The sequence below is a fragment of the Phodopus roborovskii genome, unplaced genomic scaffold (genome assembly GCF_943737965.1).
Source record: "Phodopus roborovskii unplaced genomic scaffold, PHOROB, whole genome shotgun sequence".
Classification (NCBI taxonomy): Eukaryota; Metazoa; Chordata; class Mammalia; order Rodentia; family Cricetidae; genus Phodopus; species Phodopus roborovskii.
Genome location: NW_026126516.1, coordinates 8262580 through 8277378, shown reverse-complemented (window position 1 = coordinate 8277378; position 14799 = coordinate 8262580). Strand labels below are relative to the sequence as shown.

Genomic DNA, 14799 nt, shown 5'->3' with positions numbered 1-14799 from the left:
GACTATTAGGTCATGTAGGATATATGTAAATTATTGGACAGAGCACATTGGAGTTAACCTTCCCTTCCACCACTTGGCCCTGGAGTGGTCATCCATGTTCCTTAGGAATCCAAGGCTGTCTGAAGATACTCAGCTGTTGGTAGAATCTTCAAGTCGTTTTGAAAACTGAAAATTGTCATCTTTTTTTCCTCCTTAATATCAGACTTTTGAGGGGGAAGGTGTTAAAATTTGAGTATGAGATTTCACATAGGAATTTGCCAACCTCCAAAAGGCTGTAGTAAATACCATAGTTGAAGTAAATATGTTTGTGTGTGTGCATGTATATACACACATACACACTCACATACACCATACATACATACATACATACATACATACTTACATATATGTTTTTTTCAAGCCAGGGTTTCTCTGTGTAATAGCTCTGGCTGTTCTGGAACTAGGTCTATAGACCAGGCTGGCCTTAAACTCACAGAGTTCTGCCTGCCTCTGCCTCTGCCCCTGCCTCCTGAGTGCTGGGATTAAAGGCATGCACCACCACCCAGCTGAATTAAAATATTTTTTAAAAAAATAAACATTTTCTCACCTTTTAGACTTTGAAAAGGGACATCTTGGGTGTGCAAAGATCTCAATAATGCAATACTATGAGATTTTATTTTATTACAGGAAAAAGGAAAATTTATTAATAGGATCCATTTTGTTTACTATTTTGAAGTTTCTTATCAGGTTAGTTTTGAGAGGAGACAGGGTCTTATGCTGATTAGTATGTTTAAAGGAAAATCTGGGCTCTGTCTTAGCTAAATGTAGTGATTAAGAAGAAAACATACCTCGTATCCCCAGAGCCCAGCAGATACTTCTTGGCAGTCTCCAGGCTCTGGAACAGACGTGTCCTCTTACTGACCTTCTTAGGGATAGCATTTTCTGAATCAGATGGGAATGCCATGTCATGTGCTATATTGTATGTTGTCATAAAGTCTCTCATTTAGTTTCACATTGTTACTACAAATTTTCATTGTATCTCCTGGTATTTATGCTGAGTTCTAGTAGTGCAGGCAGCTCTCAAACTCTTGGTCCTCCCACCTTAGCCTCTCAGGCTGGTGTTTACAGGTGTGCACCTCTACAGCTGGCCCAGTGTGCATCTTAAAGGTTATGTGAATGTATTTCTACGTTTTGACTTTTCTTTCAAAGGGTTAAAATGGGGCTAAGAAGAGGGGAGATGCTGGCACCTGGGAGCTAGCACCCAATTGGCCGCCTTTTGTAATAAATAATTTGCCTAAGATTGTGCACTGAGCAAAAGCTTTTGTTTTCTAATTGATTTACGGTTTGAGCCACTTTTACCTCATCCCCTACTGCCCTGCACACAGTGCCAGCAAGCACATTACAGGGAGCGGTGATGAATTACAGTACATTTGTGCTGCCAGTACCTGGAGTCAAAACTGTGCTCAGGAAGAGAGCCGGAGAGAGCCACAGTAACAGGCTCAAGGATGGGCTCCGGCAGAGTCTTGTCTCCAGCTCAGAAGCAACCATTTGTTATCTGATCACTTGCTACAATCTGTCTATCACACTGTAATTGAAAGTAAAGATTAAAATCACTGTTACAGCTTTTAATTTCTTAATTGAGACAAAGTCTTAAGTGCTCAAAGGTCTAAAGAAGGGGGACTTGTGAAGAAGGAATGTGAAACTATAAGATTTTTGCCTGTGTATGAAGTTTTGGATATTTTATTAAATGTTCTTTTGTCTAGGAAAAAGAATCATTTAAAATAATGCTGGTCTGTTTCATCTTTATCTTACTTGTAAGATTCACTTCGTTCTCATGAGACTTTGCTTGGTTTCCTGTGTTTGATTCACATTTACTGTGTAAATAATTCATTTGCACATAAGTCGATTGTCATAAGTGATATAAGTTAGAGAGTGTTGAATAATTTCCAGCACACTATAGGACCTGTAAGTGTTGCTTTTTGTGACATACAAAGAGATTAAAAGTTGGTCATAGGGCGTGAGACCCCAGGATAGGCAAGCCCCCACTCCTGGCTTTGCAGGCTCTGCTGTTCCCTTCAGAGCTTGTGCTTTTAGCAGTGGGTGGACCTGCTTTGTGAAGACAGGCCACGTTATACTATGTTGTGTGTGATGTCTGTGGGTTCGGGGATCGAAGTATGAAGGAGCAGATTTATGGCGGCCGCTGGGCACAACAAATTAAGTTGACAGTGATGTATGAGGGCACAATAGCATGCTGATCCCTCAGTTGCGTGGCTGGACGCCTCCTGCTTCATTTGGCTCTTGTTAGGATCTGTTAGCAGCTAAATAATGAAATTCTGCTGACTGATTTCTGTTTTCCTTTTTTCTCTTTTCACCTCTGCTTCCTAAATCCACTCGTTCCCAGACCCATCCTCATGCCAACAAACTGCCCTTGAAGGATTCTTTCACTTACGAGGACTACAGGTTAGTGTAAGGGTCACTGTGTCAAGCATGGTTTCTGAGGAAATACAGAATCTGGAGGTGAGGGAGGCTCATCAGTAAGTGACCCGCCAGAAGCCACTTACGCCGCTGAGCTAGGGTGGTCCCAGAGCAGCCTTGATAAACACTGGCACTTTGACAGCCACTTAGAAACTGCAGTGAACCTGTAATGCTACTGGCTTGGTTGGATAGCCCAAGGATGTCTGAGCTTAACATTTAGGCAAAGTGTTGCTAAAGGTGTTTTTCTCTTTTGAGTAGCTTACACTGGTGTGAAGAGGGGATTCTTTTTGAACAAAAAAGTTAATGACCTACACACAACATAATAAAAGTGTCATGGCCCACATCTCACACACACCTTAGAGAGGAGAGACAGCACCCACTGTCAATGAGGCTTAAAGCAGCATGTGGATGAGAGAGGGGAACTGGCTCTGGGGATGCTTCCTCACCTTGTTGCTAAGGACTGAGGCCCCTGCTGCTCCTGCCTCTTCTTAGCACCCTTCCTTGCATGGGCTTCATTTTCTCCTCCCCTCAATTCTGGGAGTAGCTCTAAGTGGCATCAAAAGGACTGAGCACTGGGAGCCGTTCCATAGCCCCCACTTTCTGGTTGCGTAACTCTCCTGCAGGTGGCTTTTAGATGTTTTCTCTTAATTCTCCTATTTTGTTTTTGTTACAGGTGGGCAGTCTCTTCAGTTATGACACGACAAAACCAAATTCCCACAGAGGACGGCTCCCGGGTGACCTTGGCCCTGATTCCTTTATGGGACATGTGCAATCATACCAACGGCCTGGTAAAGATCTACTCCTGGGGTTGAGTTTGGAGGCTGCTGAGCTTCTAGGTGGACGTTCTGCTTGGCTTCCTGTTTCCCCTTGTCAGCTCCTACCAGGACAAGCAGAAGCAAAGCCTGTTGCTTCCTGTCTCTGATAGAAGCTGGGTGTCCTCTTCAGACTGCAAACTGAGAACACTAGTCTTGGGCCACTGGAGAAATTGCAGTGACTGCACTCGTGTGTTCCAAATCACAGCCCTAGCTCTCAACGTTCATTCCTCTTCTTGTCTTGCTGGGTCATAGACTGAACGAACCACTTTCCTTTTTCAATCTCTCACAAGTGTGGGTTTATTGGTGGGAACTTCATTTTCCTGCCTTCCTCTCTTCTGGCACTTTCTTTTCTCCTCTGATGACTCATTTGCACCCTTTGTCCTGCTCTGCTCCTCACCCATTTGATTTACCTGCTTTGCTCAGGAGCCCATATGTAGGGAGGTTTGTGTTCGAGGTTCTGGACACAAGTGCAGGGCTTGAGAGTGAAAATAGGAAGGTATTCCTGTGTCTGATCTGTGAAGGAGGAGGGCAGGTCCCAGGCAATGTGGGGCTGAAGTTTTGTCTGCTGAGGACTCCCTAGTCTTCAACGTTTAGAGGGTGACAAAACCCAGATCATTCTGAAGTCTTCAGCACTGCTAGTCGGAAGGGTGAGTTGGGTTTGATTCCTGCTTCTCAGTGCCAGCTTGCTCTGTTATTATTAGCCATATTATAAATAGATTAAAGAAATGCTGAAAATGATTATTTCACATCTATACAGCGGCCAGAGCACATGCGCTGTACGCCAAGCACTTGAGGCAGACTGTCCTGCTAATTCTGGTAGTCTTTCAGATCTTAACAATTTTTAAATTGTAGCAAGGACAAATTACACTTTTATAATTACATTTTGTCTTAATTTAGATATGCTTAATTTAATTAACAGAACTAAGAAATAGTCCTGTTTCATTAATGAATATAATTTTGTATTCTTTGTCTTTTTTTTTTTCCTCCTTTAGAGATATTTTTAAACTGATGATAAGGTTGAAATTTAAAAAAAAAAAAATTCAAGTAGCTCTAAATATCTGAACCCTGTGTTTTCTTTTTCCCTCTTTATGTGAACTAGATCACCGTTTCCCAAACTCAGTTGATCATTAAAGTTTGTTTTCATTTCCAGTTTTAACAAATGGAAAAGATTAAACAACACAGAAGCCTCTAGTAAAGTCAGCCATTCTTCCCTGCGACCCCAGTTTCTTCTGGTTTACTAGCTGCTCAGAAGGCTGCTGCAGCTCAGGGCTCTGCTCTCCTGTCCTTTGATTGGTGGCATCACCCTAGCGTGTTTGTAGGCGAGCAGAGTTTGGGCCTTGGAGTTCCTTCCCTGCCAGTATGATGAAGCTGTGCACTCGAGTTTATCTCAAAGTCAGACCAACAGGCAGCTCTTGGCATATGTTCTTCTCTAATGTAATCTGTGTGGCTTGTGACCCACCACACCTTTGTTGATATGTTCCCGTTGTCACAAGGTTTCGTGGGACATTGGGTGTAGCAAGCTTTAAGGAATGGAGTTTTCAAACTGGAAATCTGTGTGTCCTGTGTATCAGTTAGCTTCCTTTTGCAGTGAAATCTGACTTTTCAAGCAGAGGGTTTCCCTCTTTGCCTGTGCTGACTGTCTTCATACTATTAGGCTGCCGGGCTCTCACAGGGGAGCTCAGGAGAAAGGTGTGCCCACTGGTGCGGTGTGCTTTTAACGGAAGTCCTGACCCCTATGGGCCCTCCACAGCAGCAGCATGGTGGAAGGCAGGAGCAGCTCTGCCTAGGGTTTTGGAGAATGAGAGTGAAGTCCTTTGCGACCTGGGCAAGCAGGCTTGAAAAGGTCACAAGGCCCCGCCCTAAGCTGTAGAAAACATGCCTTTGTGTGCCTGTGCTCTCCCATGTGCACATGTCCACAGGTGTGTCAGTGTGTGTGGGTGGAGGCTTCCTCTAGTCTTCTTCCCCCTGAGTTTTTGAGACAAGGTCTCCCACATTAACCCTGAAGCTCACTGCTTTGGCCTGGCTGTCTAGGAGGTCCCCCCACCCCCATGGTGTTAAAGGTACACACCACTATGCTTGGGCGTGTGTGTTTATTTAATGTGGATGCTAGGGATCCAAGTCTGATTCTTGTGCACATACAGCCAGCTTCTACCCACTGAGCCATTTCCCTCTTCTTGGAAATATGTATCTTTAAATCTTGCTTGATCTGCCTAAAATTAACAGAATTGACTGAATTTCTTTCCTGAAGGATTCTGCTCAGTGGTTTACAGCATGTGTTGTGGTGAGTGTATACATAGGACTGTCAGTCAGTGAGGAAAAGTCTTTGAGGGCCCTCCTAGTTAGCTATTGAAGATGCTTAGAGCAGAACCCTGCTTCCATAAACACGAACAGGCCTCCCCCACCTCTGACTTCTTGCTGTCCCTAACACCAGCACAACCTACCTCAGGACCTTTGTGCTTGCTGCTGCCCCTGCCCAGAACATTTGTCCCTCAGATGCTAATGAGACTCGAAGATCGTCAGGTGAGGGCACCCTCAGTATCACTTCTGTCACATAGGCCCCCTTCTTGCCCTCTGTGTATTTCCTGCATTGCCTAGGCATTATAGTTCTTTTTTTTTTTTTTTTTTTTTTTTTTTTTTTTTAATGAAGTCTTTTGTAGCCTGGACTACATGGCTCTGTAGCCATGACCTTGGGCTTCAATTTCCCTAAGTGCTAGGATTACAGGTGGTACTCCTCCACAGCTGGCTGACCTCCACACATTATTTTGGGAGGTCGTATTCTAGTGTTCTGTGCTTCGAATTCACCAGCACACATGCTCTGGCCTAGGACGAAATAGCAGGACACACAGACACAGCTGCAATCTGTTTCTTCAGTTTTGTACTGTCTTTTCCAAGGTGAATCAACAAGTATGCATTACTTCATTCCTTTCTCCTGCACAGTGCAGATAGAGGCGCGCTAGGAGGAAACTGAAAAATGATTGAAATGATCATGCCCTCTGCATGTTTGAGGGAGTGAGCGTGTGGCACTCTTGCTCCTGTGGTGGGACTTAATGAGTCTGTGATTCTCTAAGACGGACTGAGTGTGGCCAAAAGGAGCCAGACAAGTTTATAGTCTAGGAGGCTGGCAGTGTTCAGGGATGGGGCATCAATCTGGGCCTTTGTCTCTCCCCGTGGAGTCTGTCCTCAAGGCAGTCCTTTCAAAGGCAGTGTTGGGTGTTAGTGACTGTCCATCAAGCGCTGGGGACTCTGATTTGATGGACACTCCTGGTCTCCTGGAGAGTGGGGGACACAAGTGTACAGATACATGTAGTGGCAGCTTGAGAGGGGAGGATGAGGAGGTGGAACAGGGGAAGGTACTCCAGAAAGAAGAAAGGTTTCATAGTCTCAGAACAGACCAGGAGTTAAAGGTAGCTCTGTTCAAGAGGGAACAGAACAGTGGCCTATATGACAACACCATGTTCTGAGGCCTCCAGAGTCACTGTGTGGTCAGCAGAAAGAACCGTAGTACAGGAGCTTATACTGCCTAGGAGGGCCTCGCAGATGCTGCTAAAGCAAGGGTAAGAGCTGAGGTCACAAGGGAAACTGAATAAAAAGGGTGTTTAAGAGTTCCTGGGTAGTTATGAGCAGTCACTTCTGTGTATTGTGTGCAGAGGCCCTTGCCAAGAAAGGTGTGCCTGGAGAAGACGTGGGCTGTGGTCAGGATGGGAGACTTTCCTGTGCTGTCTGTACCATATGGACTTAGAAATGCTCACATTTATATCTCTTAGCTGAAAATCTTAGGTGACTTTGTAATTACAGAACAAAATATATCTGTAATATAGAAGCAGCCACTTTTCTTGTCCGCTTGGTTCTTGTGTAGTGGGAAAACCCACTTTTTTGTATTGCTGGTGAAAGAGTCCAGGGCCTCATGCAGTGCTCTACCACTGAGCTGGACCCTGCCCCCACATCGGTTTCTCACTACAAAAGTTATACAAAAGCAACACTTCTAAGTAAATACAGGCACCCAGAGAGCCCCGCCCCCACCCCCGGTGTGGGCATGTGACGGTCATCGTGGAGACCTTACTCAGGTAGTGATTTTATAATGGTATGATTGGTGGAGACCTCCCAAGAGAGATTTACTTCAGTACTGCAATTCCCTGCACAAACTTTGTTGGTCATGGAAATGACTGACACCCTCACTAGCTCTTTGCTGGAGTCCTCAAAGTCATTGTTGTCCCTGTCAGCACGCAGACCCCTTTGTCCTGAAGGACATTTGCTTCATCACCGTCTTTCTCTCCTGCCTAGATCACCACTGGTTATAACCTGGAAGATGACCGCTGTGAGTGCGTAGCCCTACAGGACTTCCAGGCTGGAGATCAGGTAGGTCTCAGGGTTCTGCCACTAGCTGTGAGCCAGCCTGTGGGCTTTGGTCATCCTAAGAGACACTGAGCATAGGGAGGAGCTGGGATGTTGATCCTTAACATTGTTTTCTGACCAAAGAGACAGAAAGATGCTTGGAATTACACTTCCATCCAAAGGAAAACAGTGTAGCTCTTTGTACAGAAAAGAGCACAACCCTCTGTTAGTGTGAAGGTGCAGGGGCTGTGGAAGTGGGTTCTGACAGGAGTTAATTTAAATGCCTGTTCTAGAATGTTCCTGTTTCAGAAGGGAAGGAAGACATAGCACATCCTAAAGAGCAGTTTAAGAGGGGGCTGGCTGGAGTTGGATGAGAGGCTTAGCAATCCTGGGTCAGTATCTCCATGTACCTCCCTTTCTCCCTGCCTAGTAATAGCAGATATAAGGGCTTGGCTTTACTCTCTTTAGATAAAAGTTTGGGAAGTTAGGATTGCACATCTTTTCCTTCCATGCATCATGCTATACCAAATGGATGTGTGGTTAAAAGTCTGTCTGCTGATGTAAAGTAGCATTAACATATGAGAACTAAGCTTTGCTGGAGAGATGGCTCAAAGGTTAAGAGCACTTATTGCTCTGCCAGAGGTCCTGAGTTCAATTCCCAGCAACCACATGGTGGCTCACAACCATCTGTAATGAGATCTGGTGCCCTCTTCTGGCCTGCAGGAATACATGAAGGCAGAATGTTGTATGCATAATAAACAAACAAACAAATCAACTTTAAAAAAAAAGAATACATACTAAGTTTGTTTTATGTTCTTCTGTTTTTTTCTTTACTGCATCTCAGATTTACATTTTTTATGGCACTCGGTCAAATGCAGAGTTTGTGATCCACAGTGGGTTTTTCTTTGACAATAATTCACACGACAGAGTGAAAATAAAGCTTGGAGTAAGTAAAAGTGACAGGCTCTACGCCATGAAGGCTGAGGTCTTGGCTCGCGCTGGCATCCCAACGTAAGTAGAAAAAAATATGGGTTGGCTCTTTCCTGTGGTACATGCAGTATTTCCATTGCATAGTGTTTAATTGGTGTGTTAATAAAAACTTCTCCACAGTACTGTGCCTTAATCCCTTTATCCCTGTTACACAGCAAATTTAGACCTTGGAGATGTGTGGTGATTTACCAGCACTTCCAGATAGACATAATTGTGTCGCTAGCAGCGTTCACAGCCAGTTCCGGGGGCTATGGCCTGCAGTCCTCGTTAAGTTCAATAAGTGCTCTGGTATCATTAATGTCTTTCACCTTGAAAAGGCTAATGACCCGGATCAATTTGTTTTATTTAAGTCTTTGCCACCATTAGTTTCTGTAATGAAGCCATGATCCTCAGTGATTCCATGAATTTCTGGTTAGAGTCTTCAAAATTTTTTGCATCTAAGGTGTGAAATGGTAAAGAAGGTGAGAATTATGATTTATTAGTCCTCCAGGGACTAGAGGAACCAATCTTAATGAAAATGGATTATCTGAACTTTTTTTAGTGAACTTGTCAATATTTGATTAATGATAAAGTGTGAACTCAACATGAATTATTGTTAATGTGTCTTAAGGACTGTGGGTGTGTTTAATTCTCTCACCATGAGCATGTGTCCTGAGAGTAAGGCCATTTGGCAGCAGGGATGCTGGGAGGGGCCACCAGTGCCTGGCAGGGCCTCCCCACCCGCCCCCTTCACACTTTTCAAGTGCATGTCTTCGTGTAGTGAGGACCACTGCTTGTTTGTGGACCGGACGGACACCTTCCTGTGGAGGAGCTGTGGAGCTGACCTCAGATTTTGCTTTTTTCAGATCCAGTGTTTTTGCATTGCATTTTACTGAGCCGCCCATCTCTGCCCAGCTTCTGGCTTTTCTCCGAGTATTCTGTATGACTGAAGGTAAAAGTCATTTCAGATGAGAAAAAGATTTTTTTAAATTGTGAAAATGTAAAGCATGGGGAGTCAGATTAAAGATAAAATCCTTGAAATGGGAAGGACTCTTTGGTGGAGGGATGCTGGCAATATTGGAGAAAGTACACTGGGATGGCAGAGGCCAGATATCTATCTGGAGAGGGTAAAAAATACTGCAGACAGCAGCTGTATTCAACGAAATGTTCCTAGCCAGAGCCAGGAAGGATGAAGTCCATGTATTGCTCACCCATTTTTTATATTAGCTTAGAACAAGTCATCAGAGCTTGCTGTGCTTTTGTTTTTGGTCCTAAACTGTGCTCCAACACTGGTCCTGAGGTTTCGTTTGTCCTGTGCAGAACGGCCTGGCTAGAGAATAAGTGACGCATTGACTGAACAGACAATTTTTTTTTTTTTTTTTTTAATTATAACAATGCTGCCTGAGAATTAGGGAAAGTGTAACTGGCTAGAGCAGTCCATTTTGGCCACAGAGAAGTGGCTGTTCCTTAGTGTCTCACCCCCATCTCTTGTGGGTTCAGGGAGCTGGATAAACAGGAACTTAGTCCTGGAATGTAGGTAGGCAATATAGACCCTTTACAGAACCATAGTGAGACAGGGTAGCTGTCCTTGAAGAGCAGGCACCTCCCAGAGCTTCACTGCCACTCATGCAGGAGCTTCTGTGAGCATAAGCTAGGATGATCTGTGGATTTCTTTGTATTTGAGAGAGAGAGAGAGAGAGAGAGAGAGAGAGAGAGAGAGAGAGAGAGAGATTGGTAATGGCCATCTTGCAGCTTGTGCAGTGCATTGCAGAATGCCCAACATGGTGCTGCCTGTATTTCCACCTCTTGTGTCTTGTGAGTTGTACCCTGTTGCATTGATGCAGTCTCCAGTTCAAAGAATATGGTTGCTTAGGCCAGGGATACTCAGCTAGTAAAAAACAACCTGACTCAGACCAACTCACTCTCAGAGTTCATGCCCCAGCCGTCCCCAGGTCCCTGCTGATGTGCAGGTAATAGAATTCATGGATCAGTGTCTTCACATGTGGGGAAGGAGGGGGAAAGGTGGAGCAGGGTGATCCTCTCTGCAGAGTGAGTGTCCTTAGGGTGGCCAGACTGGGGCCTTGGGAAGGGGAGTGGTTTGGGGATCTCTGAGGGAGGGATGCCTGGTTTGTTGTCTAGGGTCAGGTCAGCAGCTGCTTTGCATGTTCCATGAGCTGCATCCAGCTTCTCTGCACTCTCCCTCCTGTCCTGCAGTGTGAGCTCGGGCTGGGAGGAGTGACAGCAGGGACTTAGCATTGGAGATTTCTACAAAGAATTTTCTATTTCTAAGGAAGTGGATTTTTTTTAAAAGATCTTTATCTCTAAACAAAGGTTATAAACTGATGAGTGAAATATTTAAAACCCTGAATTTTACCATAGAACTGGATAGTTTTTTTTAACATTAGATAACATGCATTTTTAAAAATCATTTTATGTCTCTTGCTGTTCTTTAGTTTCTTTTCAGTCATCAGAAGACAATTTGTCATGTCAAGACAATTGATGTATTCTTTGAATTACTCCAACTAATACTAATAAAAGTTTGGTTTGCTGGCAGCACAGCTCCTCAATTTGAATTGTAAATAGTGACAGCTGTAGGGCATTTTGCTCTGAAAGAGATCCTGTCTCACAGTTACATAAGAAGCATGGGTGTGTTTATTGAACTGAATAGGATGGGCAGGAGATAAACTGCTCAGAGCCATTGCTGAATTCTTCCTTCCTACATATAGTTTTGAAGGTGATTGAGAGGTTGTGTTTATGTGTAATTTAAATTCCTTGAGTGAGAAAGAGGCTCATTTCTCCTTGACTAAGATTTCTATAGTCCATGTACTTGTTCCCTCCCGTCTTTGACTTCCTTGTTATAAGATGGGCACATAATTACCACTTGGAGGGTCCCAGGAGGATAGTGACTCTCCTCAGTGTCTTTAAGACTTTTTTTTTTCATTTTAATTTATTTATGTATGAGTTGCTTGCCTGCGTGTATGACTGTATACCATGTGTGTGCAGTTCCCACAAAGGGACTGTTGTTATAGACGGTTATGGGCTGCCATGTGGGTGCTGGGAATTGAGCCTGGGACCACTGGAAGGGTAGCCAGTGTTCTTAACCCTGAACCATTCCTTCAGCTCCACTCAGTGCCTTTGATCCCGGTGGGTCTGGAAAGAAAGGGTCTGTGATAATGAGGGCGTGGCATGGAGGGTCTGTAGAAGGACACTCGCTCTCAGTGTCCCTCAGGAGAGAGTGGTAGTGGGGTGCGTCTTCAGGGCTGCACCCATACACTGCCTTTCGGGGAGGCCTCCCGTGACCTTCTGCCTCTGCTCAGAGAGTCTGAAAGAGGCTGGAATATGCTGGTGATGTGGAGGCCTAGAAGGGGCCTGTTAAAATGAGGGCCGTGCTGCTCCTTCCTGACTGGCTACTGTGTGTCTTCCTTGTAGAGGAATTGAAAGAACATTTGCTAGGGGACAGCGCCATTGACAGGATCTTCACTCTGGGGAACTCTGAGTTTCCTGTCAGCTGGGACAATGAGGTCAAACTTTGGACATTCCTGGAAGATAGAGCCTCGCTTCTTTTAAAAACATATAAAACGACGATTGAGGTAATTAGACCGATGAATGAATATCATGCTTTGTTGCATTTCTGGTCCTTAATGTATTCTGAATCTTAGCAAGACTATGTTTATTTGCTATTTATTATTTGCTGTCAGTGTTTTCTGTTTATCATGTGTATACTTAACAGCATTGCTAATCTGTTGATAAATTTTACAAATTTGGTGCCTTTTTAAATTTGTTTGTTTGTTTTTCGAGACAGGGTTTCTCTGTGTAGCCCTGGCTGTCCTGGAATTCGCTCTGTAGATCAGGCTGGCTTGGAACTCAGAGATCCGCCTGCCTCTGCCTCCTTAGTGCTGGGATTAAAGGCATGCGCCACCACTGTCTGATTCAAACTTAGTGCTTTTAAAAACTGTTTTTAATTCAGATGATACCACAAACATGAATTATATTTCACTTCAAAACATTCATCACTCTCCTACCCTGGTCCCTCTGTCACCTTCACTTTCTTATTCTTGCACCAGCATGTGGTGCGACTGGGGATTAACCCTGGAGCCTTGCCTGTGCAGCAAAAGCTGCAGCCCTCTCTACTCTTAGGACAGCCTCACCAAGACTGCCCTGGGCTCTGTAGCCCACCCCAGCCTCAGACTTGTAACCATCCATTCTCAGCCTCCTGACTAGCTAGATCACAGGCTGCACACCAGACCGGCTGGAAGACTTCTTCTGTCTCTTATTTTTTAATGCATGTCCTGCACCCTGGGCCCAGCATGAGGGCCCCAGTCAGGGTGATTGAAGTGAGCAACTCCCTCCTTTTTGCATTGGCTCCATTTGACTTGGCCTTTGTTTTGAGAGATACAACTTAGTATGTAAGATTCATGAGTCAAACTAGTCTTGATGGACATTGTTGAGTTGTTAGGTGATCTGAATAGCTTCTAGCACCCTTGTCCCCCTCAGGCTAACCTACCGCTCTTTGCCGCTTTGCTGATCTAGACTTCTTTAAATTAATTTGGTGTCTCCTGCCTCTAGGAAGATAAGATCGTCTTGAAAAACCCTGACCTGTCTGTCCGTGCTACAATGGCCATCAAATTGCGCTTGGGTGAAAAGGAAATTTTGGAAAAAGCAGTAAAGAGTGCAGCCGTGAACCGGGAGTACTACCGCAAACACATGGAGGAGAGGGCTCCGCTGCCCAGATATGAGGAGAGTGACCTGGGACTCTTGGAGGGTGGTGTGGGGGACTCTAGGCTCCCTCTGGTTCTGAGGAAGCTGGAGGAGGAGGCAGGTGTGCAGGAGTCTCTGAGCCTCACGGAGACTGTCAGCAAAGCCAAGGCTGCTGAGAACGGGCTCGTCAATGGGGAAAACGTGATCCCTAATGGGACCAAAGAGGAGTCTTCAGACACCAGGAGCGAAGCGAAGGAGCGGCTCTGAGATGCACTCTTGGGAATCCAGTGTAGCAGAAGTTGTGGACAGCCCACTACATTGCCGTGTTTCTTATTAACATTTTTTCTTTTCGCAGAGAGGAAAATATGTTTTTGCTGCTTTATATAAAAGTGATTTTTAAGTTATTTTAAAGATCTAGCTTCCCTTTTTGATTAAGATTGCCATTTTGCTTCTGGGCCGAACAAACTAGTCAGCAGCGACAGAGGGAGGAGGTGCCTTTGGGAGACTGCAGAGCAGTTGTGGGCACTTGCAGCCTTTCCGGGGGAAGAGTTGCGGTACTCACTCACTCACTCACTCACTCACTCACTCACTCACTCACTCAGCTGTGCTCTGCAGGCCTGCCATCCTTGGTCCAGAGGGAAAGCTGGCTCTGCCTCCTGCTGAGGAGCCCAGGTTGGAATCTAGGTATTCAGCGAACAGTGGGGATGAGGCACAGTGGAAAGAAGGAAAGCCAAGTGAGCTCTGGGCAAATCTTGTTTTTCCTCTCCTTAAAAATAATATCCCCAGTACCAAAAGAAAAGGTAAGGTGGCAACCTGATTTTCCATGGCTTAAAATGTTGATGATGATCTTAATTATAAAATACACACATATATCTAGTGATTTCTAAGGATTTGTTTTCTTTTTTGTGTTCTGTTTTGCTGTATTAAAAACTTGTCCTCTTCCTTAATTTTAAATGCTGACTCTGATTTCAGAGAGGCACACTGACTTCCAGTGATGGCAGTGGACTGTCGTCAAAGACACAGCTTCACGCAGTGGGTTCAGGCTGAGGTAGCTCCCTGGCTTTCCCAGTTTTCACAAGCTAGAGATTTTCAAACCTACCCTTTTGAGTAAAACCCCTTATTAAAAGAAAAGCATGACTGGTGTTTTGTTTGTTTGTTTGTTCCCTTTCTTTGGAAGTAGGGCAGGCCCTCTGAGTCAAGCTTTTATGCAGACCACCCCACATATTCCCTGACCATTTGAGGACTGTTGGCGTGCTACAGGTTCATCACGACATAGAGACTTGATGGGAGCATGCCTGGGTGCCCCGAGGCCTGCAGCAGCCCCATCCCAGCTTAAGCTGCCAGCAATGCTCCAGTGGGATCCCAGGCCACAGGATGGAGAGAGAAGGAAGGTTGGCTTTCAGGGGATGTAGAGGGTGGGGCAGTGTCCCTCTAGAGGAATGGATGGGATAGATCACCAAAAAGCATCTAGTTTTCAGGCTACTGATTGCTGTCCAGTTTTCCTTGACCACACATTTTTATGTCATCCTTG

General features: G+C 44.9%; 1 protein-coding gene across 1 annotated transcript in view; it reads left to right on the top strand.

The window, feature by feature from the left end:
* The window catches only part of Setd3 (SET domain containing 3, actin histidine methyltransferase), a 51097-nt gene extending 36692 nt beyond the window's left edge, over positions 1 to 14405 (top strand). Inside the window, exons 7-13 of the mRNA XM_051196580.1 lie at positions 2381 to 2439; positions 3128 to 3242; positions 7551 to 7625; positions 8446 to 8612; positions 9437 to 9522; positions 12000 to 12160; positions 13137 to 14405. Coding sequence (XP_051052537.1) covers positions 2381 to 2439; positions 3128 to 3242; positions 7551 to 7625; positions 8446 to 8612; positions 9437 to 9522; positions 12000 to 12160; positions 13137 to 13535 — 1062 coding nt within the window. The 3' untranslated portion in view covers positions 13536 to 14405. The remainder of the gene's footprint in view (positions 1 to 2380; positions 2440 to 3127; positions 3243 to 7550; positions 7626 to 8445; positions 8613 to 9436; positions 9523 to 11999; positions 12161 to 13136) is intronic.
* Positions 14406 to 14799: the final 394 nt, after the last annotated feature.